This window comes from Salmo salar, chromosome ssa13, assembly GCF_905237065.1.
Source record: "Salmo salar chromosome ssa13, Ssal_v3.1, whole genome shotgun sequence".
Lineage (NCBI taxonomy): Eukaryota > Metazoa > Chordata > Actinopteri > Salmoniformes > Salmonidae > Salmo > Salmo salar.
In genome coordinates this window covers 13,464,638-13,488,575 of record NC_059454.1, presented here as the reverse complement: position 1 = coordinate 13,488,575, position 23,938 = coordinate 13,464,638, and the positions used below count along the sequence as shown (strand labels likewise).

Sequence of the window (23,938 nt, the reverse complement as noted above, 5' to 3'; positions counted from 1 at the left end):
ATCCTAGCCCTAACTCCTGAACTTAAAATAGCCTTTGACCTCATGGGGACATGGGAAATGTCCCCACAAAGGAGAATTTGTCTTTGTTTTACAGTCCTTGTGGGGACTTTTGGGGATTTTAGGTCCCAACAAGGATAGAAGAACAAACCCACTCAACCCATACCCGATCTAACCAACACACACACCAGCCGCGAACCACCGGAGCAGAAAGGAGCAGGACAGGAAGGAAGAGTCCATTTGGGCTTAGGCAGGCTGGACACTGTGCTCCCCACCACTGAGCACTTTTCCATCCTGCCGGCTGAGCCTCCCAGTCAGTCTGCTGGGCCTGAATCATGGGGGACCCTTTTAACTGCAACACCAACCAGCAATATAGAGACAAAGGAATGTCCAGAGTTAACCCTTTCCACTGTCTGTGAGAGATAAAAACAAGCCTCTAACTACAGAGAGGTGCCTGGCTGAGCACCTCAGACCCACTGTGTTGACTGAGCTGCATGACACCAGGGTATGAATAAGGTTAGTCACTCAGACCCACTGTGTGTGTGGCTGTATGCAAACACTCTTCTGACACATACAAAGGAAATCCCTCCTTGAAGAGTCTTTTGTTTGTGAACCTGGCAGGTGAAAAACCTTTGGCCGATTGTTAATTGAAAATACTAAATCCTGAACCCTTCATTAGAAGTCTCGTTCTGAACGAGCGATCAGAAATGGTCCACGACGACTCTTCATGCTGAGAGGAAAAGGTGAGGAGGAGAGGACAGGAGAGGATACGAGAGGACAAGAGAAGACAGGAGAGAGGACAGGAGAGTAAATAAGAGGACAGGAGAAGACAGGAGAGATGACAGGAGAGGATAGGAGAAGACAGGAGAGAGGACAGGAAAGGAAACGAGAGGACAGGAGAAAACAGGAGAGAGGACAGGAGAGGATAGGAGAAGACAGGAGAGAGGACAGGAAAGGAAACGAGAGGACAGGAGAAAACAGGAGAGAGGACAGGAGAGGATAGGAGAAGACAGGAGAGAGGACAGGAGAGGAAACGACAGGACAGGAGAGGATACGAGAAGACAGGAGAGAGGACAGGAGAGGATAGGAGAAGACAGGAGAGAGGACAGGAGAGGAAACGACAGGACAGGAGAGGATACGAGAAGACAGGAGAGAGCACAAGAGAGGTAACGAGAGGACAGGAGAGGATAGGAGAAGACAGGAGAGAGGACAGGAGAGGAAACGAGAGGACAGGAGAGGAAACGAGAGGACAGGAGATGCCTATCAACAGTCCTCCTACTCCCCTGTCAACACCACTACCCAACCAGCCGCCACTCCAACTCTGTTACCATGGAGAAGTCAATTACTCTAAAGCTCGTCTGAGACATGTTGCAGCAGGGTGCTGATCCAACACATACTGTGAGAAAGTTTCCTCCCCTCCAACCCCTTATATAAATCACAGGAAAGAGATGCAGGGCTAACAGAGGCTTTCCCCCAATCCTTCCTTTGCACACTGACACAATTCTCACGCCCCCCCAAAGCAACAATGTAGAGGTGGAGGGTGTTTTGATCTGTTTCTTATGGGGATTAAATCTCCTTTCACACTTCCATTTAGATCAACCAGAGGGAGAGAGACAGAGAGAGACAGAGAGAGATAGAGAGAGACAGAGAGATAGAGAGATAGAGAGAGAGAGAGAGAGACAGAGAGAGACAGAGAGATAGAGAGAGACAGAGAGAGAGACAGAGAGAGACAGAGAGAGACAGAGAGAGACAGAGAGATAGAGAGAGAGAGAGAGAGAGAGAGACAGAGAGAGACAGAGAGATAGAGAGAGAGACAGAGAGAGAGAGAGAGACAGAGAGAGACAGAGAGAGACAGAGAGAGACAGAGAGATAGAGAGAGAGAGAGAGAGACAGAGAGAGAGAGACAGAGAGAGACAGAGAGAGAGAGAGAGAGAGAGAGAGAGAGACAGAGAGAGACAGAGAGAGACAGAGAGAGACAGAGAGATAGAGAGAGAGAGAGAGAGAGAGAGACAGAGAGAGAGAGATAGAGAGAGATAGAGAGAGAGACAGAGAGAGACAGAGAGAGAGTGAGAGAGACAGAGAGAGACAGAGAGAGAGAGAGATAGAGAGAGACAGAGAGAGAGAGAGATAGAGAGAGACAGAGAGATAGAGAGAGACAGAGAGAGACAGAGAGAGAGAGACAGAGAGAGACAGAGAGAGAGAGGGAGAGAGAGGGAGATAGAGAGAGAGAGACAGAGAGAGCGAGAGAGAGACAGAGAGAGATAGAGAGAGAGACAGAGAGAGAGACAGAGAGAGAGAGACAGAGTTAGAGAGAGACAGAGAGCGATAGAGAGAGCGAGAGAGATAGAGAGAATTCTGCTAAAATATCCTCTGTGTACAATGTAAAACACCAAATAATGCATGCAGAGCAGAATTATGCCGATACCCGCTAATTATCAAAATCCTGAAAAAGAGCCGTTAAATTCTATAACCACCTAAAAGGAAGCGATTCCCAAAACTTCCATAACAAAGTCATCCCCTACAGAGAAATGAACCTGAAGAAGAGTCCTCTAAGCTAACTGGTCCTGGGGATCTGTTCACAAACACAAACAGACCCCACAGAGTCCCAGCACAGCTATACAATTAGACCCAAACAAATCATGAAAAAACAAAGATAATTACTTGACATATTGGAAAGAATTAGCAAAGAAACAGAGCAAACTGGAATGCTATTTGTCCCTAAACAGAGAGTACACAGAGGCAGAATACCTGCCCACTGTGACTGACCCAAACTTAAGGAAAACTTTGACTATGTACAGACTCAGTGAGCATAGCCTTGCTATTGAGAGAGGCCACCGTGGGCAGACCTGGCTCTCAAGAGAAGACAGGCTATGTGCATACTGCCCACAAAATGAGGTGGAAACTGAGCTGCACTTCCTAATCTCCTGCTATCACGTCCTGGCCAGTATATAAGGTTAATTGTTTTGTAGTTTGGTCAGGGCGTGGCAGGGGGTATTTGTTTTATGTGGTTCGGGGTGGTGTGTTTGTGTAAAGGGTGTTTGATTTAGTATTTCCGGGTTTTTGGTTTATGTTTAGTTAATTCTATGGTTAGTCTAGTGTGTGTGTTTCTATGTTTGGTTGATTGGGGTTGGGACTCTCAGTTGAAGGCAGGTGTTGTCTATCTGCCTTTGATTGAGAGTCCCATATATTAGGGTGTGTTTGTATGTGTTATTGGTGGGTGATTGTTCTGTGTGTAAGCCGTATGCTTTACCAGACTGTTTGTAGTTGTTCGTTCGTTTCGTTTTGTTATTTTGTATGTTCATTTTTGTAGTTAATAAAAATCAAGATGAGCATACACGTACCTGCTGCGTATTGGTCCTCCTTCACCGACTACAACCGTGACACCTGCTAAATGTATGACCATATGAGAGACACATTTCCCTCAGATTACACAGGCCAACAAAGAATTGGAAAAACAAATCCAATTTTGATAAACTCCCATATCTACTGGGTGAATTACAACAGTGTGCCATCACAGCAGCAAGATTTGTGACCTGTTGCCACAAGAAAAGGGCAACCAGGGAAGAACAAACACCATTGTAAATACAACCCATATTTATGTTAATTTACTTTCCCTTTTGTACTCTAACTATTTACACATCGTATATATACAGTATAGCCATAACATGACATTTGAAATGTCTCTATTCCTTTGAAACTTTTTTGAGTGTAATGTTTACTGTAAAACATTTTTTTTGTTTATTTCATTTTTGTTTATTATCTATATCACTTGCTTTGGCAATGTAAAAATATGTTTCCCATGCCAATAAAGCCCCTTGAATTGAATTGAGAGAGAGAGGGGAGGTGGGGGTGTTGAGACAGGTCTGGAGTCAGGTTGAATGAGCGTTGTGGGATCTCACTCACTTTGAGTCCAGTCAGAGGAATACAATTAGAGGGGCTTTAGAGGGGAGGGAGGGAGGCCCAGAGCAGTGGTGGTGGCCGGGGTGGTTATGAGATCACAGGACAGAGGAAGGTAGGAGAGCTTGGTGATACAGACAAAAATCCATATTGTGATAAATTGCCTGTACTGATGTCATAATGATAAATAGAATGCTAAGTTTATAACATGACTCGTGCACCACTGTTTTGTTTTTGTTATCATTTTAACTACTACTACTGGATTGATGGTTGGAGCCATCATCTGTACCATTAACAATCACTTATATTACAAAACTCATGTCATTTCAAACTTGACATTTCTCTAGTATAGGCTACTTATTGTACTGAATGACATCAGCAAAATGCCTACGATAAGTGATCGGTATGGTCGGTGTCGATCAATTTTGGGTTTATCGTCCTTATACCACCCACCACTGTGACCTGTATGCTCTAGTCGGCTGGCCCTCGCTACATATTCGTCCCCAGACCCACTGGCTCCAGGTCATCTATAAGTCTATGCTAGGTAAAGCTCCGCCTTATCTCAGCTCACTGGTCACGATAACAACACCCGCCCGTAGCACGCGTTCCAGCAGGTATATCTCACTGGTCATCTCCAAAGCCAACACCTCCTTTGGCTGCCTTTCCTTCCAGTTCTCTGCTGCCAGTGACTGGAACAAATTGCAAAAATCGCTGAAGCTGGAGACTTACATTTCCCTCACTAACTTTAAACATCAGCTATCTGAGCAGCTAACCGATCGCTGCAGCTATACATAGTCCATCTGTAAATAGCCCACTTTGCTGCTCTTTTGCACACCAGTATCACTACTTACACACCATCATCTGCTCATCATCATCTGCTCATCTATCACTCCAGTGTTTATTTGCTAAATTGTAATTACTTTGCTACTATGGCCTATTTATTGCCTTACCTCCTTACGCCATTTGCACACACTGTATATAGACTTTCTTTTTTTTCTATTGTGTTATTGACTGTACGTTTGTTTATCCCATGTGTAACTATGTGTTGTTGTTTGTGTCGAACTGCTTTGCTTTATCCTGGCCAGGTCGCAGTTGTAAATGAGAACTTGTTCTCAACAAGCCGACCTGGTTAAATAAAGGTGAAATAAAAAAATTAAAAAGAACACACACAGCAACTTACAGAGTAGAACCCCAGATCAGAACAGAGACTATCTGAGAAGCACAGAGAAAATACAGACAGCACACACTTTGTTCTGATTCTCGCACTGCTGATCTGTTATGTATGATGGCCAGAGTGAGAATACTAGGAAGTGGAAGTTCTCAGCGTGACGTCTGATAATGTCATGAAAGATGAAACCAAATTTTAACATTTAACAAACGTAACATTCAACTGTTTCTTCTACTAAAACGTTAAAACAACCAGCAGGTGAAGTTTAGGGTGAGGGCATTGTAGTACCAGCAGTGATTGAAATGTTACTTGGTACTTTCTAACTATTCACCAGGAAGCAGGCAGTTAGATAACACATCATCTCCAAGTGTACAGCGTATTCCTCATCACACTGTGGGCTAGGAGCCAAACCTGGCATGGGTCTTCAAGTCATGACCCAGGAGTAGGGTCAATGTAGCACACGTCCTAGCTATGTTAATGAGCTGAGACCCTGAATCACTGCCCATCCTAATGAGCAGGCGTTTTTACCGACTACTACTTTGGGACCCAGGCCTATGGACCACCATGCCAGGGGTACAGGCCAGTTAGACCAGTTAAATACTGTGAGTTAAATCCACACAACCACAGACAAGCACCTACTGGGTAGTGGTCAAACCAAACGGAGAGAGATGGGCGCCAAGGGGGTTTGGACTGCAGGAGTATTTTGGGGAATGTTTAGGCAACTGAAGTGTTTGTGGAAATATCTACTCATTACAACAGTGTTTCTCAACTCCAGTCCTCAAATACCCCCAACAGCACACAAGCACACCTGATTCAACTTGTCAACTAATCCTCATGCCCTCAATGAGTTGAATAAGGGGAATTCAAATCAAATCAAAATTAAATCCCATTTTATTGGTCGCATACATATATGGGAAACACGGTATTAGAGTAACATTAGTCCCAGTGTTGGTTGCTGTGTTTTCCCCCAAATGGAATATCAAATGTATTTTATTTAGCCCTTTTTACATCAACAGTTGTCACAAATTTCTATACAGAAACCCAGCCGAAAACCCCAAAGAGCAAGCAATGCAGAGGCAGAAACACAGTGGCTATGAAAAACTGGCCCACTCAGGAGGCCAGCTAACTCTTTCTTAACCTAACTCCTAAGCCTAACCCCTAGTCTAGCTAACATTAGCCACAACAAATTTCAATTGGTAACAAATCATAATTTTTGCAAATTCATAACATGACTGCAATTCATAAAATATAATATGAAATAGATGATGGACATCCACAAATGAATACATACCATTCGAAACGTACCATATCATATTAATTGGGGTGTCCCGGATTTACATTTACTATGTTACGTCTACCCCTGAGTCCAGGTTGAGGAACCAGACTCCAAGGGGTGGCAAGTCCATGAGGTGAATGGTTTAACAATAGATACAGTATAGAGACTTGGTCAGACTAGACATGTTAACAGGCTCTCAGAGTATATTCAGCATTCTATTCCATGTTTGATCTATGCCAGAGGGGTATCCTACGAAGCAAGCTAGATCTACTCAGGGTTTTCTAAAGCTAACTAGCTTCAGTTTGCTTCACATTCAGCTCAGGCTTCATCCGTACTAGGACGGTGGATATTGTTCATCCGTCTGCCGATAACTCTAGCAGGTGTGTAACTGTGTGTGAACGTTGCACATGACTAGTCGAACGCCGAACTCGTCATTGAGACAATGCTGAAACATCAATCAATGGGCAAATTAGTGCCACATATTCATTTGTGCCTAAATCAAAATGAAAAATTCAGCAGGCTGTGGTGTGAAATAGGCTTTTAGAAGGGCTGTCTATATTTTATTAAGTATCGTTAATGGCGTCTTTATTTTATTACTTATCGTTTAATACCGTCATTATTTTATAACGTACCATTAATGCCGTCTTTATTTTATTACTTATTGTTAATACCGTCTTTATTTTATTAAGTATCGTTAATGGCGTCTTTATTTTATTACTTATCGTTTAATACCGTCATTATTTTATAACGTACCATTAATGCCGTCTTTATTTTATTACTTATTGTTAATGCTGTCTATCTTATAACTGTGACAGCCCCTCCCTGCTCTGTCTACTGGGTTTTGCTGTGCTTACTTCCTGCAGGAGATTGGTGGGCGGAGCTGGGAGGGTCGTCAGTGCTGATGGGGCACACCTGTGAAAGGTCAGCTGTGGCATAAATGTCACGTCCTGACCAGTAAAGGGGTTATTTGTTATTGTAGTTTGGTCAGGACGTGGCTGGGGGTGTTTGTTTTATGTGTTTCGGGGTTTATGGGTTATGTTCTAGGTTAGTGTATTTCTATGTTAGATCTAGGGTGTTTAGTTCTATGTTTAGTTAATTGGGATTGGCCTTCAATTGGAGGCAGCTGTTCCTCGTTGCCTCTGATTGAAGGTCCTATGTATAGGGGTGTGTTTGTAATGGGAAGTGTGGGAGGTTGTTTTTGCATTGCTGTGTGTAGCCTGCATTACTGTTTTGTCGGCCGTTCGGTTTCTTGTCTTGTTTTGTTTCGTAAGTGTTCTAAATAAAGTTAAAATGAGCACTCAACCCGCTGCGCCTTGGTCCACTTCATAAGACGGCCGTTACAATAAAGCCACTGTTTCCACATTCAGCAAGAGATTCCTCTGTCCATGCATACCTTTGGTTGTTTCGTTGTGGTTTTGGCAGTTGACACATAATTTACTGACCTTCTAGCCTCATCTGATTATTGTTGTGAGTGTTTACTTTATTTATGGAATAAATTAATTGTATTATTCCTTTACTCAGTGTAGTTTCCCATTGTTACAATCTTGAGCCAGGTTGTAACATAATGTATCATTAATACCGTCTTTATTTTATAACGCATCATTAATGTTGTCTTTATTTTATTACGTATCATTAATGTTGTCTTTATTTTATGACGTATCATTAATGTTGTCTTTATTTTATAACGGATCATTAATGTTGTCTTTATTTTATAACGTATCATTAATGTTGTCTTTATTTTATAACGTATCATTAATGTTGTCTTTATTTTATTACGTATCATTAATGTTGTCTTTATTTTATAACGTATCATTAATGTTGTCTTTATTTTATTACGTATCATTAATGTTGTCTTTATTTTATTACGTATCATTAATGTTGTCTTTATTTTATAACGTATCATTAATGTTGTCTTTATTTTATTACGTATCATTAATGTTGTCTTTATTTTATAACGTATCATTAATGTTGTCTTTATTTTATAACGTATCATTAATGTTGTCTTTATTTTATAACGTATCATTAATGTTGTCTTTATTTTATAACGTATCGTTAATGTTGTCTTTATTTTATTACGTATCGTTAATGGCGTCTTTGGTGTGATTATTAATGCACAAGCACCTTGTTTCACGTTTTATTAAGTCATAAAATAGTGTTTCATTGCGTGACGTTTAAAATGCATTCTGTCATTAATAAATGTGTAATGTGATATATTTTAACATTACACATTTTAATAGTATTTATATATTTTTATTTTACCCCCTTTTTCTTCCCAATTTCGTCATATCCATTTACGATCTCGTCTCATTGATGCAACTCCCCAACAGGCTCGGGAGAGGTGACGATGGAGTCATGCGTCCTCCGAAACATGACCCACCAAACAGCGTTTCTCAACACCAGCTCGCTTATCCCGGAAGTCAGCTGCACCAATGTGTCAGAGGAAACACCGTTCAACTGACGACCGAAGTCAGCCTGCAGGCTCACCGCGCTCTAGCGACTCCTAGAGCGCGGTGAGCCAAGTAAAGGCCCCCCTGGCCAGACCCTCCCTTAACCCTGACGACGCTGGGACAATTGTGCACCGCCCTAAGGGACTCCCGGTCACGGCCGGTTGTGACAGACCCGGACACATGATGAAGAAAACAATTGTCTTCACTTGGATATACAGACAGTTATGGCTGGAGACGAGACATGACGGACAGCCATAATGACATTGTGTAGTTGTGTAACATTGGTGGCATTATGGTTACTACTGGCTGAGGCCTCTGCTGTTGTAGATTGCCTTAGACTCTTTAACACACACAAATAAAACTATTGATTAATTAATAAATAAAAAAATACGTTTTCCTCAAATGAAGGTGATGATGATGCAATCTTTGCAAGAGGGAGGAAATCTGATTTCATTGGTCCTCAACTTGCGGATCAGTAATTTCATTCGGGGTAAGTGGAGTTAGTCTGCCCGGAGCAAGTTAGTTCTGAAGGACTCGTTGCCATAGAAATGTACCTGGCTAAAAGGTATGACCGGTTATCCTGAGTTGAACTTAGAGTTGACCAAATGTACCTCACTAACTCCTCAAACCTGTTTCGTAGGATACCCCTCAGTTAATCCATCGCCGTTGCTTTAGATTGTCTTGTGTTGTTAGAAAGTTATACCTTTTAAGGTATGGCCGGTTATCCTGAGTTGAACTTAGTGAGGTAACTTTGGTCAAATCTAACTCCTCAAACCTGTTTCGTAGGATACCCCTCAGTTAATCCATCGCCGTTGCTTTAGATAGTCATGACTTTCTAACAACACAAGACAAACTTACATATCAGGTTTAGAAGTGCTCTACCACGGCTTCAGTGTGTAGCAGTACAGTCTCATTAATTCATGGCCTGGGCAGCTCCGACACGCCTCCTCACAGCTGTCTCTCTCCCCACCGAGGTTCATTATGCAGACAGCACCAACCCACCACCCCACCCAGCAGAGAAGGTCTCTGCACTGACACACCCTACCATTCCCAGGGTTTGTCCTACTGTACCACTCCCTGCCTGTTCTCACCCTACCAGTATGGGGATCACTGTTTAGCCACGTTGACTCAAACCTATTATAGCCTACAGATATACAACAACAACAACAACGCAAACAATAGCACATGTGCACATAAAGGAGCGTGCACGTGAACCGACACAGTTACTTTCCATTAACCAACCAGCTTTCTAGGGCTCCCGAGTGGTGCAGCGGTCTAAGGCACTGCATCTCAGTTCAAGAGGTGTCACTACAGTCCCTGGTTCGAATCCAGGCTGTATCACATCCGGATGTGATTGGGAGTCCCATAGGATGGCGCACAATTGGCCCAGCGTTGTCCAGGTTTGGCCAGGGTAGGCTGTCATTGTAAATAATAATTTGTTCTTAACTAACTTGCCTATTTAAATAACAGTTAAATAAATAAAATAAACACACTCAGCTGTGGAGGACTGAAGGGCTTTGACAACATCTAAAATTGTCATTGATGATGTCCACAATGGTCAGCTCTCTCTGATTCATCCTGCAGGCAGTGGCCCAACAATGCAGCTTTTCAGGCCAAACTCCCAGTCAGCACAAAGTGACCCCGACCAGTAAAAACAGTCCCACATACCTGGCGTGCCTGGGCTCAGACAAAGACAAACAGAACAGGGGTGAAAGGAAAGAGTGGAGACTCAGTTGGAGGGAGAATATAACCATAAGAGAGAGAGACATTATAGAACACGCTACAACAGCAGAGGCCTCAGCCAGTAGTAACCATAATGCCACCAATGTTACACAACTACACAATGTCATTATGGCTGTCCGTCATGTGTCGTCTCCAGCCATAACTGTCTGTATATCCAAGTGAAGACAATTGTTGTCTGCCTGCATCAGGATAGCTTTACTCAACTGTAGAACATTAATTTTAATGATGGAACAACACAAGTAGTGGAGGTTGTGTGTGGGTGATGAAGACGTCAGAACCTAACACTATTTATTTCAGCAATGCTCCTGTTCACCTGAGATACCCATGGATGGGGTGGGGTGGGGGGGGGTTTGTTCAAATCATTAACTACATGTTATTGTCTTAGACTGTGTTTATATTGTAATAACGATTTGTGTTTGACAAATGTTTGTTCTTTTTCATTTCCATAGAATACCATTTGCATTGCAAATAAAGAGAACATTTAAATTTGAGGCACGCAAAGGGAAACCGAGACAATCCGTTTTTCTATAAAGTTTGAGTAATGTAAACTTAATCTCCAGCCTACTTCAAGCCTGTTGTATTATTTTACTGTAGCACAGCAGACAGTGTAAATGATCAATACGCAGAAGTGAGAAGCGGCTACACGAGGATCAACAGCAAAAACGTGTTACACTATATCGGTGGGGGGTAACACCTGTCCCTTTCCCAGACATGAAAACTCTCCCCAGTAATAGTTAGTATAATAGTAACAGTTAGTATAATAGTAACAGTTAGTATAATAGTAACAGTTAGTATAATAGTAACAGTTAGTATAATAGTAATAGTTAGTATAATAGTAACAGTTAGTATAATAGTAACAGTTAGTATAATAGTAACAGTTAGTATAATAGTAACAGTTAGTATAATAGTAACAGTTAGTATAATAGTAACAGTTAGTATAATAGTAACAGTTATTATAATAGTAACAGTTAGTATAATAGTAACAGTTAGTATAATAGTAACAGTTATTATAATAGTAACAGTTAGTATAATAGTAACAGTTAGTATAATAGTAATAGTTAGTATAATAGTAATAGTTAGTATAATAGTAACAGTTAGTATAATAGTAATAGTTAGTATAATAGTAACAGTTAGTATAATAGTAACAGTTAGTATAATAGTAACAGTTAGTATAATAGTAACAGTTAGTATAATAGTAATAGTTAGTATAATAGTAACAGTTAGTATAATAGTAACAGTTAGTATAATAGTAACAGTTAGTATAATAGTAACAGTTAGTATAATAGTAACAGTTAGTATAATAGTAATAGTTAGTATAATAGTAATAGTTAGTATAATAGTAACAGTTAGTATAATAGTAATAGTTAGTATAATAGTAACAGTTAGTATAATAGTAACAGTTAGTATAATAGTAACAGTTAGTATAATAGTAACAGTTAGTATAATAGTAACAGTTAGTATAATAGTAATAGTTAGTATAATAGTAATAGTTAGTATAATAGTAACAGTTAGTATAATAGTAACAGTTAGTATAATAGTAATAGTTAGTATAATAGTAATAGTTAGTATAATAGTAACAGTTAGTATAATAGTAACAGTTAGTATAATAGTAATAGTTAGTATAATAGTAACAGTTAGTATAATAGTAATAGTTAGTATAATAGTAACAGTTAGTATAATAGTAATAGTTAGTATAATAGTAACAGTTAGTATAATAGTAACAGTTAGTATAATAGTAATAGTTAGTATAATAGTAACAGTTAGTATAATAGTAACAGTTAGTATAATAGTAACAGTTAGTATAATAGTAACAGTTAGTATAATAGTAATAGTTAGTATAATAGTAACAGTTAGTATAATAGTAACAGTTAGTATAATAGTAATAGTTAGTATAATAGTAACAGTTAGTATAATAGTAATAGTTAGTATAATAGTAATAGTTAGTATAATAGTAACAGTTAGTATAATAGTAACAGTTAGTATAATAGTAATAGTTAGTATAATAGTAACAGTTAGTATAATAGTAACAGTTAGTATAATAGTAACAGTTAGTATAATAGTAACAGTTAGTATAATAGTAACAGTTAGTATAATAGTAATAGTTAGTATAATAGTAACAGTTAGTATAATAGTAACAGTTAGTATAATAGTAACAGTTAGTATAATAGTAACAGTTAGTATAATAGTAACAGTTAGTATAATAGTAATAGTTAGTATAATAGTAACAGTTAGTATAATAGTAATAGTTAGTATAATAGTAACAGTTAGTATAATAGTAACAGTTAGTATAATAGTAATAGTTAGTATAATAGTAACAGTTAGTATAATAGTAACAGTTAGTATAATAGTAACAGTTAGTATAATAGTAACAGTTAGTATAATAGTAATAGTTAGTATAATAGTAACAGTTAGTATAATAGTAACAGTTAGTATAATAGTAACAGTTAGTATAATAGTAACAGTTAGTATAATAGTAACAGTTAGTATAATAGTAATAGTTAGTATAATAGTAACAGTTAGTATAATAGTAACAGTTAGTATAATAGTAACAGTTAGTATAATAGTAACAGTTAGTATAATAGTAACAGTTAGTATAATAGTAACAGTTAGTATAATAGTAATAGTTAGTATAATAGTAACAGTTAGTATAATAGTAACAGTTAGTATAATAGTAACAGTTAGTATAATAGTAACAGTTAGTATAATAGTAACAGTTAGTATAATAGTAACAGTTAGTATAATAGTAACAGTGCTATGGAACATGCATGTGTTTTTTTATTTATGTTTTTACTTTGGTAAAGGAACCAAGCAATTTGTAGTAACATCTGCCAAGATTCAAGAGAAGAAACTGATCATTAAAATCGGACCACAATCATACAATCCAACTCTGGCTTCCACAGCACAATAAAACATAGTTAACGCTTCCATGGCCTCCATTTGCTCACTGTCTTTACAATGTGTAACTTGGACTGCCTTCAAGTGTGATTATATATACAGTAGTAACACATCTCTATAATTATATATACAGTAGTAACACATCTCTATAATTATATATACAGTAGTCACACATCTCTATAATTATATATACAGTAGTAACACATCTCTATAATTATATATACAGTAGTCACACATCTCTATAATTATATATACAGTAGTCACACATCTCTATAATTATATATACAGTAGTCACACATCTCTATAATTATATATACAGTAGTAACACATCTCTATAATTATATATACAGTAGTAACACATCTCTATAATTATATATACAGTAGTAACACATCTCTATAATTATATATACAGTAGTCACACATCTCTATAATTATATATACAGTAGTCACACATCTCTATAATTATATATACAGTAGTCACACATCTCTATAATTATATATACAGTAGTCACACATCTCTATAATTATATATACAGTAGTAACACATCTCTATAATTATATATACAGTAGTCACACATCTCTATAATTATATATACAGTAGTCACACATCTCTATAATTATATATACAGTAGTCACACATCTCTATAATTATATATACAGTAGTAACACATCTCTATAATTATATATACAGTAGTCACACATCTCTATAATTATATATACAGTAGTCACACATCTCTATAATTATATATACAGTAGTAACACATCTCTATAATTATATATACAGTAGTCACACATCTCTATAATTATATATACAGTAGTCACACATCTCTATAATTATATATACAGTAGTAACACATCTCTATAATTATATATACAGTAGTAACACATCTCTATAATTATATATACAGTAGTCACACATCTCTATAATTATATATACAGTAGTCACACATCTCTATAATTATATATACAGTAGTCACACATCTCTATAATTATATATACAGTAGTAACACATCTCTATAATTATATATACAGTAGTAACACATCTCTATAATTATATATACAGTAGTAACACATCTCTATAATTATATATACAGTAGTCACATATCTCTATAATTATATATACAGTAGTCACACATCTCTATAATTATATATACAGTAGTCACACATCTCTATAATTATATATACAGTAGTAACACATCTCTATAATTATATATACAGTAGTCAGACATCAAAATAATTATATATACAGTAGTAACACATCTCTATAATTATATATACAGTAGTAACACATCTCTATAATTATATATACAGTAGTAACACATCTCTATTCAGTAAGAGCAATAGACTGCTCTATCCACTGCACTGCACATCAACTGATTACAGGCTAACAAATTCATCTAAACTACCCCAATCTTTATATGTCTTTATATAAATGGAATATAGCATGAGGCCAACACTAAACAGCTAATCGACTCTGGTCAATTGAACTATAATATGGATAAAATACGCCCACGCCGCTGATGGTTGCCATTATGCTGGACACATGGACGTCAGGATGGGAGGTGACTGACTGAGCGGCAGATTGACTGACACAGCACCAGAGGAAAGCATGCTGGACACATGGACGTCAGGATGGGAGGTGACTGACTGAGCGGCAGATTGACTGACACAGCACCAGAGGAAAGCATGCTGGACACATGGACGTCAGGATGGGAGGTGACTGACTGAGCGGCAGATTGACTGACACAGCACCAGAGGAAAGCATGCTGGACACATGGACGTAAGGATGGGAGGTGACTGACTGAGTGGCAGATTGACTGCATGCTGGACGATGTGTAACTAACCAGCCCTCTCCTGTAGCGTTCAGCATCTGTTCACCGACATGCATGCCGGTCAAGACCAGGCATGTTTCCCCCCAGACTAACCCATTAATCCATTGTAAAAACCCTTGATCTCGTGTTTGAACGTTGAAGTTGCCCAGAGGCAGGGTTTTACACACCGATAAGGAGCAATGTAATAGACCGTAGTGTACTTATTGGACAGGTATGCAGTGTTTTAGGATGACTTTCTCTACAAAAGAAGGACTGCATCCGTAATGAATACAATACATTGATACAGAACAATCAAATCATTATTGAAACGGGATAACAGTTCACCTCCCAATGCATTAGTTTGTATGTCTTGTTAGTGTCGTTCATTTCAAGCTTTTTATCAGTTTGAAATGAGTTTGTTCAAATCATTAACTACATGTTATTGTCTTAGACTGTGTTTATATTGTAATAACGATTTGCGTTTGACAAATGTTTGTTCTTTTTCATTTCCATAGAATACCATTTGCATTGCAAATAAAGAGAACATTTAAATTTGAGGCACGCAAAGGGAAACCGAGACAATCCGTTTTTCTGTAAAGTTTGAGTAATGTAAACTTCATATCCAGCCTACTTCAAGTCTGTTCTATTATTTTACTGTAGCACAGCAGACAGTGTAAATGATCAATACGCAGAAGTGAGAAGCGGCTACACGAGGATCAACAGCAAAAACGTGTTACATTAAATCGGTCTAAGTTTCGTTCACCGAGAGAAACACAAAGTTACATGCATTGACAATACACTGTACAATAAATAGTAACTTGCATACCTTGCCTCGGCCATCTTCCTCACATTGTATGAGCAAAAAGTTGGAATAAGAGTTGCATTGTAGTAGATTTCCCACTAGTTGAGCTATGTATGTGCGTTTCCACGTAACTGGAGGAGAGTACAGCCTCACCCCTGCCCTGTCTGTGGGCGAATCAGTACAGCACACACACCCCTCCACGAAACTCCACCGTGGTCATGGTTTATGTGTAATCTGATCCCTAACGGACTGTATTTAACTGAGCAGTATACTATAAAGCAGTTTGAATTAGTTAGCCAGCTAACTTGCCTAAATATTCTGATATATATATATATATATATATATATATATATATATATATATATATATTTTTTTTTTAGAAGGATAAGCTTGAAATGGGTATGGTCTTATTGACTCAACAACCAAAAACATATGTAAATTAAGGTTTCTTAATGAATCAGAAAATCAATAGTTATTTCTGGTTGTTTATCAAAGTTAGCTAGCTAACTCATGGAATTTGCTTAGTAGTAAACCCCCGTTTCCCTCTGCATTGGGGGGGTCTGATGATCTTAGTCGTCAACATGATCCAATACAGCCACCTAGTGCCGAGACAGAGTTATACATCCCAGAATTCATGTTGACTGTCACCCCAGATCCAATTGTGTCCAAAAGGTTGGGTCAGTGTCTATTTATTAAATGAACTGTTTGGGAAATCATTCTTAGATGTGTACCAATAAATCAACACATTTATCAAGAGATTTACTTTTCAAAGAACCAGTGACACCTGTTGGCTGAATATGGAACAAGATCAAATGTATGGTTAGTCAGAACCCAGAAAAATATGTTATACAGTACATGTATGTCCCAAAAAGAAATAGGCATGTATGGTATTGGTAAGAGAGTCTCCCAATCAAGGACTGGAGGTCTGAACATGTCAAATAAACACAACCCAGACTAAGTGAAGAGGAGGAAACCTTGGCATTCAACACTTTATTCACAAACTAGTTACAGCTCTCAACTGTTCACTGGAAACCAAAATATATGCACGATAAACCTATGGAACTGCACAAGGCATTGTTATGATAAAACCCTCTTTCTTTCCACATACAGTAGTCCATTTCAAAGTGCTAATAAAAAGTACTGTTGCTTATTTTTTTCCCAGGGGGAGAAGGGACTTGTTTTACCTCAATACCTCACTATACAATATATAGTACAAAATTATTGGGTGGGTGGGGGGGGGGGGGGTAAATTGAGGGTGGAAAGATTCCTTCTGCTCTTTGGTGTTCACATCAGAAGACTATTTAAAGGTGTGAAACATCGGGCGCTGTAGGGCAGCAGGTAGCCTAGCAGTTAGAACAGTTGACCAGTAACCACAAGGTTGATATGTAGAATCCCCGTGCAAACAAGGTGAAAAATCTGTTGATCTGCCCTTGAGCAAGTCACTCACTCCTAATTCCTCCGGGGTCACGGTCAATAACGGCAGATCCCTGGCCATGATCCCACTGTCAGGGGGAGTAGGGATATGCTAAATTCCCATTTCCAAACTTGTACAGATTTCCCACTTGTACATTCAGTGAAACAGGACAAATATAAGCACCCACTATTTGACCCTTTTGATGAAGCACTGTCTGATAGGTAATTCTGTTTATTATAAAATATATTTCAACATTTACATTAATCGCAGAAACCTACATTCAAATACATACAGCAATTTTATATATATGTTGAGACCGCAATAGCACCATCTATAGCGAACAAGTCTATTGTTATAAAGAATGGAGCATTTGTTAAATACATGTATTTTTCCATGTATTTTTATTTCTACAGAAAGACATGATAACAGAGAAACACGAGTAGCTACAGTCTTTAGACCATGAAGTTATGGCCGATCATGACTGTGTGGGCTTGTTTTACAAGCCAGCATGTTCTGAGTATCTCTAAGTGGTATTAGGCAGAATAAACTGCCAGGGTTGCTGTATAAGGTGAGTGGGTCATGAAACCTATGTCCCGCCCATCTCTGGGACACATCGGCTTGCAAAACAAGCGCACCTTCCCTCTTTGAAGCATTTGATGACATCAGAGAGAGGTAGTGGGGCACGTTCCTCTGCCCAGGCATTGGATAGTTATTTTACATATCAGCTAACCATATCATATGTCCTAGCAATCTGGTGCCCGACAGCAGTCGATGATGTGGCACACAACCATTGGTTGATACATGCAACAACGTCTTAGCAGGGGAACTCAACTGTGGACTGATGACTTGATGAAACAGACTTCCGGGATGAACCAACCAGACTAGACAAGTCAGGTTCACACATAGAGATGTATAAGGATCATTACATAGAAATAACCTGTTTTTGCATGGACATTGGCATTGAGGGCTTCCAGACATCTTAAAGTAGTCAACTGGGTATGGATCCCTACGGGGTTGGGAGCGATCAGCCAATAAGCAGAGCATTGTCTTCTTCTTTAAATTGGTTTGCCTTGTTTGTAAATGGCTTCAAGCTATGTGACTGCCATCTAGTGGCCACAATAAATGAATGACACTACATTTGGTTCAGGACTCCAGCACCGCAAGGAGGCGATAAGACACCTCTATTATTTCACACTTAAAATAATCTAATGAAGAAGAAAAGTGACGATTTTAAAATGTAAATGTCTTCAGTGGTGCTGCCCATACTGTCACAGACACCATCATGGGACAGCTGCAATGTTGTGATCTCTATACGTCTCAGTGGGTTCACATCAGATAAGTGCCTTCAATTGCATGTTTTCTGATTGGACTGTTTCAAAATGGTTAATGCCACAGCTACCAAGTTGTAGTGGTAGAAATATTTTCAGTAAAAACTCTTATTCTGTTCAACATCCAGAACTCAGTCATTTTGAAATGAAAATAAGAACACAACAAAAGGGAATGCTTTGATTCACATAAATATCAAGTCTCATGTTTTTCATCAGAAACATAGTAGAACTAAAATAAGCTGCAACACTGAAAAGATATGGCACTTAGATGACACTTAGTCCCAGTTCCTACCTGCACTCCAACCCTAACCACGGCATCCTCGTGTCAGTTTGACGCCAAACTCAAAGGCAGGTTCCACAGCACTGTAACTCAAAGTGTGTGAGGTGTGTGTATGTGTGTGTGTATATCACTGAACCTCATAATTGATCATCTGCATTTTGTGGAATTAAGTGTTTTAAAAAATGAATTAGTAACACATTGGTAAAAAAGAAGCATTAATCAATGTGCCACATACACGTAATCTGCACAGGGGATGGAACCGGCACAGTTAATACAGCCATTAGTAAAAACTCAAAAAGTCAAATACACATATACAATACAAAATCTTTTTTCAAAGAATCCAAAGAATATCAAAAATCAATCAAGTTTATTTTCCTCTCCAATTCCCAAAGCTCCCTGCCCCAAAAACAAAAAAACAAAGCAAACTAACGTCCTGCATTAGGAAAAGAATCATGGGCTGCTGCTGCTGTGTTCGCTCATAAAGAATCATGGGCTGCTGCTGCCGTGTTCGCTCATAAAGAATCATGTGCTGCTGCTGCTGTGTTCGCTCATAAAGAATCATGTGCTGCTGCTGCTGTGTTCGCTCATAAAGAATCATGTGCTGCTGCTGCTGTGTTCGCTCATGAAGAATCATGTGCTGCTGCTGCTGTGTTCGCTCATAAAGAATCATGGTCTGCTGCTGCTGTGTTCGCTCATAAAGAATCATGGTCTGCTGCTGCTGTGTTCGCTCACAAAGAATCTCCTGGTGAAGTCTGTTGGTGTATTACAGGAAGGGGCCAGCAGGGGGCCGTCTGCTGGCCTGGGATATGGTTGGGGCACTGGAGGACTGCAGTCTTGATTAAAGGGACAGGCACATCCACATATCAGCCTGGATCTGGGTCTGGGTGGGGGACAGGCCAGAGGTGGCATTGTGCTGATTCAGTCTCCCTAAAATCTCAGGTGAGGAGGGGAGACAGAGTGAGAGAGGGGTCTTACAGGCAGTCATACAGGCAACGCGTTCTCAGCTTCCTGAACAAAGTCACTGCACTCACAGTGAGCACGGTTCAGCCTCCACCGGGCCGACCGTCTCCTAAACAACTCTTCCTCATCCTCTTCATCACCCCTATCAATGCCCTTCTCATCCTCGTCATGCAGTCTAGGCTGGCCCTCCTCCCCTAACTGGTTGAGGAGAGGTGGGGAGTGGTCCCAGTCTGAGCGGCCCTCCTCAGCTGCGACTGGAGGACAGGAAGAGGAGGAGGAAGAGCAGGAGGAGGAGGAGGAAGCGCGGTGCACCCCTCCATTCAGCCCCAGTGCCTCCCTCAGGACCTCGGCCCCAGCCTCTCTCAGCAGGAGAGCTGGAGTGGCCAGGGTGGTCAGGTAGATGGCTGAGGCTGATTGGTCCGTTGAGGACACCAGGGCGTGGTCTCTTCCTCCTCTACCCTCCCCAGGAATCAAGTTGCTGCGGCGCCCGTTCGGCTGGTGGTTGAAGTTGCCTAGCATCGTGAACATCCTGTCCACGGTCCAGTCAAAGTTGTCCCAGTCCTCCAGGCTGACGTTGAAGTTGAGTTTGAGATCATAGGCGTGCTTGTCAAGTCTGTACAAGGGTTCAAGTTCTGACCAGTCCATTCCCGTTCCTCCTGCACTGGGTGCTTCTGACGGGGCCACTGTCACCTCCTGGACCCTATCCCTCCCAGCCTTCCCAAATCTGTCCTCTGATGAGACAAAATCACACAGACAAAACAGTGTCATCCGCAGCAAACCTCTGTCTCTCGTTGTGTCTGTACTCTCCTCTTCCCATCACCACCACGTGAACCCTGCTCCCAGTAAACTGGTCCCAGGACAGAGTAGTATTCTATTCTATATGAATGCTTGAATGGGTTCATTCTCTGACATTCACACTAGTATATGAGGCAGCTACATGGAGAAACAGACAAGACACATGGACAGCAGAGTATCAGAAAGAGAGAGAGACATTGTGAGGCACTGCAGTCTTATGAAAGTGAGAGTCAACCAACAGAGATGACTAAGGCAGATGCGCTGGGCGGTGGGGGTGGATGGCGCCCTCTACAGGTAGAGATGATTAGATGACTAAGGCAGATGCGCTGGGCGGTGGGGGTGGATGGCGCCCTCTACAGGTAGAGATGATTAGATGACTAAGGCAGATGCGCTGGGCGGTGGGGGTGGATGGCGCCCTCTACAGGTAGAGATGATTAGATGACTAAGGCAGATGCGCTGGGCGGTGGGGGTGGATGGCGCTCTCTACAGGTAGAGATGATTAGATGACTAAGGCAGATGCGCTGGGCGGTGGGGGTGGATGGCACCCTCTACAGGTAGAGATGATTAGATGACTAAGGCAGATGCGCTGGGCGGTGGGGGTGGATGGCGCCCTCTACAGGTAGAGATGATTAGATGACTAAGGCAGATGCGCTGGGCGGTGTGAGTGGATGGCGCCCTCTACAGGTAGAGATGATTAGATGACTAAGGCAGATGCGCTGGGCGGTGGGGGTGGATGGCGCCCTCTACAGGTAGAGATGATTAGATGACTAAGGCAGATGCGCTGGGCGGTGGGGGTGGATGGCGCCCTCTACAGGTAGAGATGATTAGATGACTAAGGCAGATGCGCTGGGCGGTGTGAGTGGATGGCGCCCTCTACAGGTAGAGATGATTAGATGACTAAGGCAGATGCGCTGGGCGGTGTGAGTGGATGGCGCCCTCTACAGGTAGAGATGATTAGATGACTAAGGCAGATGCGCTGGGCGGTGGGGGTGGATGGCGCCCTCTACAGGTGACAAGCAACAGGACAGTATGAGATGTGAGCTGCCTAAACCTTGCAAGTTAGAATTACATCCATTCATAGAGACAGACAGGAGAGTGAGACAGACAGGAGAGTGAGACAGACAGGAGAGTGAGACAAACAGGAGAGTGAGACAAACAGGAGAGTGAGACACACAGAAGAGTGAGACAGACAGAAGAGTGAGACAGACAGGAGAGTGAGACAGACAGGAGAGTGAGACAGACATGGCTATTAACTAGAACTAGCAGAGAGCAGCAGGCAAGCCTGGAAAAACCCAGAGTTGAATGAAATGAAAGAGGAACGAAAGAGAGGAAGAAAAAACAAGTTAGAGGTGACTGTTAGAGTTGACTGTTAGAGTTGACTGTTTGGTGGCATCGTGAAGTTCCAGACTCACAGTGATTTGGAGGTGGGCATGTTCACTTTTGGCCACTTTCTGCGTTGAAACTGCCTGATGCACAAGCAGCAATAAGATAGACTGTTATCCAGCCCGTTCAAGCAGAGGAAAATAAGCCCTCAACCTTCTCCTAACCTCAGTTAGAAGGAGTGTAGAGACAGTGAAGCATACACTGAGTACTCCCCAGGGTTAGACTGAGTACTCCCCAGGGTTACACAGAGTACTCCCCAGGGTTACACAGAGTACTCCCCAGGGTTACACAGAGTACTCCCCAGGGTTACACAGAGTACTCCCCAGGGTTACACAGAGTACTCCCCAGGGTTACACAGAGTACTCCCCAGGGTTACACAGAGTATTCCCCAGGGTTACACTGAGTACTCCTCAGGGTTAGACTGAGTACTCCCCAGGGTTACACTGAGTACTCCCCAGGGTTAGACTGAGTACTCCCCAGGGTTAGACTGAGTACTCCCCAGGGTTACACTGAGTACTCCCCAGGGTTAGACTGAGTACTCCCCAGGGTTACACTGAGTACTCCCCAGGGTTAGATTGAGTACTCCCCAGGGTTAGACTGAGTACTCCCCAGGGTTACACAGAGTACTCCCCAGGGTTACACAGAGTACTCCCCAGGGTTACACAGAGTACTCCCCAGGGTTACACAGAGTACTCCCCAGGGTTACACAGAGTACTCCCCAGGGTTACACAGAGTACTCCCCAGGGTTACACAGAGTATTCCCCAGGGTTACACTGAGTACTCCTCAGGGTTAGACTGAGTACTCCCCAGGGTTACACTGAGTACTCCCCAGGGTTAGACTGAGTACTCCCCAGGGTTAGACTGAGTACTCCCCAGGGTTACACTGAGTACTCCCCAGGGTTAGACTGAGTACTCCCCAGGGTTACACTGAGTACTCCCCAGGGTTAGATTGAGTACTCCCCAGGGTTAGACTGAGTACTCCCCAGGGTTAGACTGAGTACTCCCCAGGGTTACACTGAGTACTCCCCAGGGTTACACAGAGTATTCCCAGGGTTACACTGAGTACTCCTCAGGGTTAGAAAAGTGCTCAGTGCAAAGGAAAAACAAGAGAGAAAGAAAGAAAGAAAGAAAGAAAGAAAGAAAGAAAGAGAGAAAGAGAGAGAGAGAGAGAGAGAGAGAGGAGAGAAAGAGAACACCAAAAACACACTCTCAATCGCACGTCCAGCACTGGAGGCTGCTGAAGGGAGGACGGCTCATAATAATGGCCGGATCGGAGCAAATGGAATGACATCAAACACAGAGAAAACCATGTGTTTGATGTATTTTATAACATTCCATTGATGCCGCTCCAGCCATTACCACGAGACCGTTCTCCCCAAAAAGGAGCCACCAACCTCCTGTGACGTCCACACGTCGCCCCACACGTCGCCCCACACGTCGCCCCACACGTCGTCCCACACGTCGCCCATATACACAATCTCTATGTACTTTCTAAGTGTTGTGTATTCTGCCAACGTATTCTAGGCCAAGTAGATAGTCAACTATCTTTTAGGAATGTTTATATTCATTTTATATAAACTCAGCAAAAAAAGAAACGTCCCTTTTTCAGAACCCTGTCTTTAAAGACAATTCGTAAAAATCCAAATAACTTCACAGATCTTCATTGTAAAGGGTTTAAACACTGTTTCCCATGCTTGCTCAATGAACCATAAACAATTAATGAACATGCACCTGTGGAAAGG

The 23,938-nt window shown here is 40.9% G+C and overlaps 2 protein-coding genes across 9 annotated transcripts in view; both read right to left on the bottom strand.

Annotated features, from left to right (window-relative positions):
* Window positions 1-16,231, bottom strand: part of LOC106566473 (rho GTPase-activating protein 39) — a 139,818-nt gene extending 123,587 nt beyond the window's left edge. The window contains exon 1 of the mRNA XM_014134542.2: window positions 16,061-16,231. Within this exon, the coding sequence (XP_013990017.1) occupies window positions 16,061-16,074 (14 nt within the window). The 5' untranslated portion in view covers window positions 16,075-16,231. The remainder of the gene's footprint in view (window positions 1-16,060) is intronic.
* A 780-nt stretch (window positions 16,232-17,011) lies between these two features.
* LOC106566486 (extracellular sulfatase Sulf-2) overlaps window positions 17,012-23,938 on the bottom strand; it is a 283,200-nt gene continuing 276,273 nt past the window's right edge. For 6 of the 8 annotated variants that reach the window (XM_045692954.1, XM_045692955.1, XM_045692956.1 and 3 more), the window contains one exon: window positions 17,012-20,749. In XM_045692954.1, the coding sequence (XP_045548910.1) occupies window positions 20,040-20,749 (710 nt within the window). In that variant the 3' untranslated portion in view covers window positions 17,012-20,039. Of the gene's footprint in view, window positions 21,817-23,938 lie in introns of all 8 variants that reach the window. The other 2 variants (XM_045692960.1, XM_045692959.1) reach the window with 2 other exon arrangements.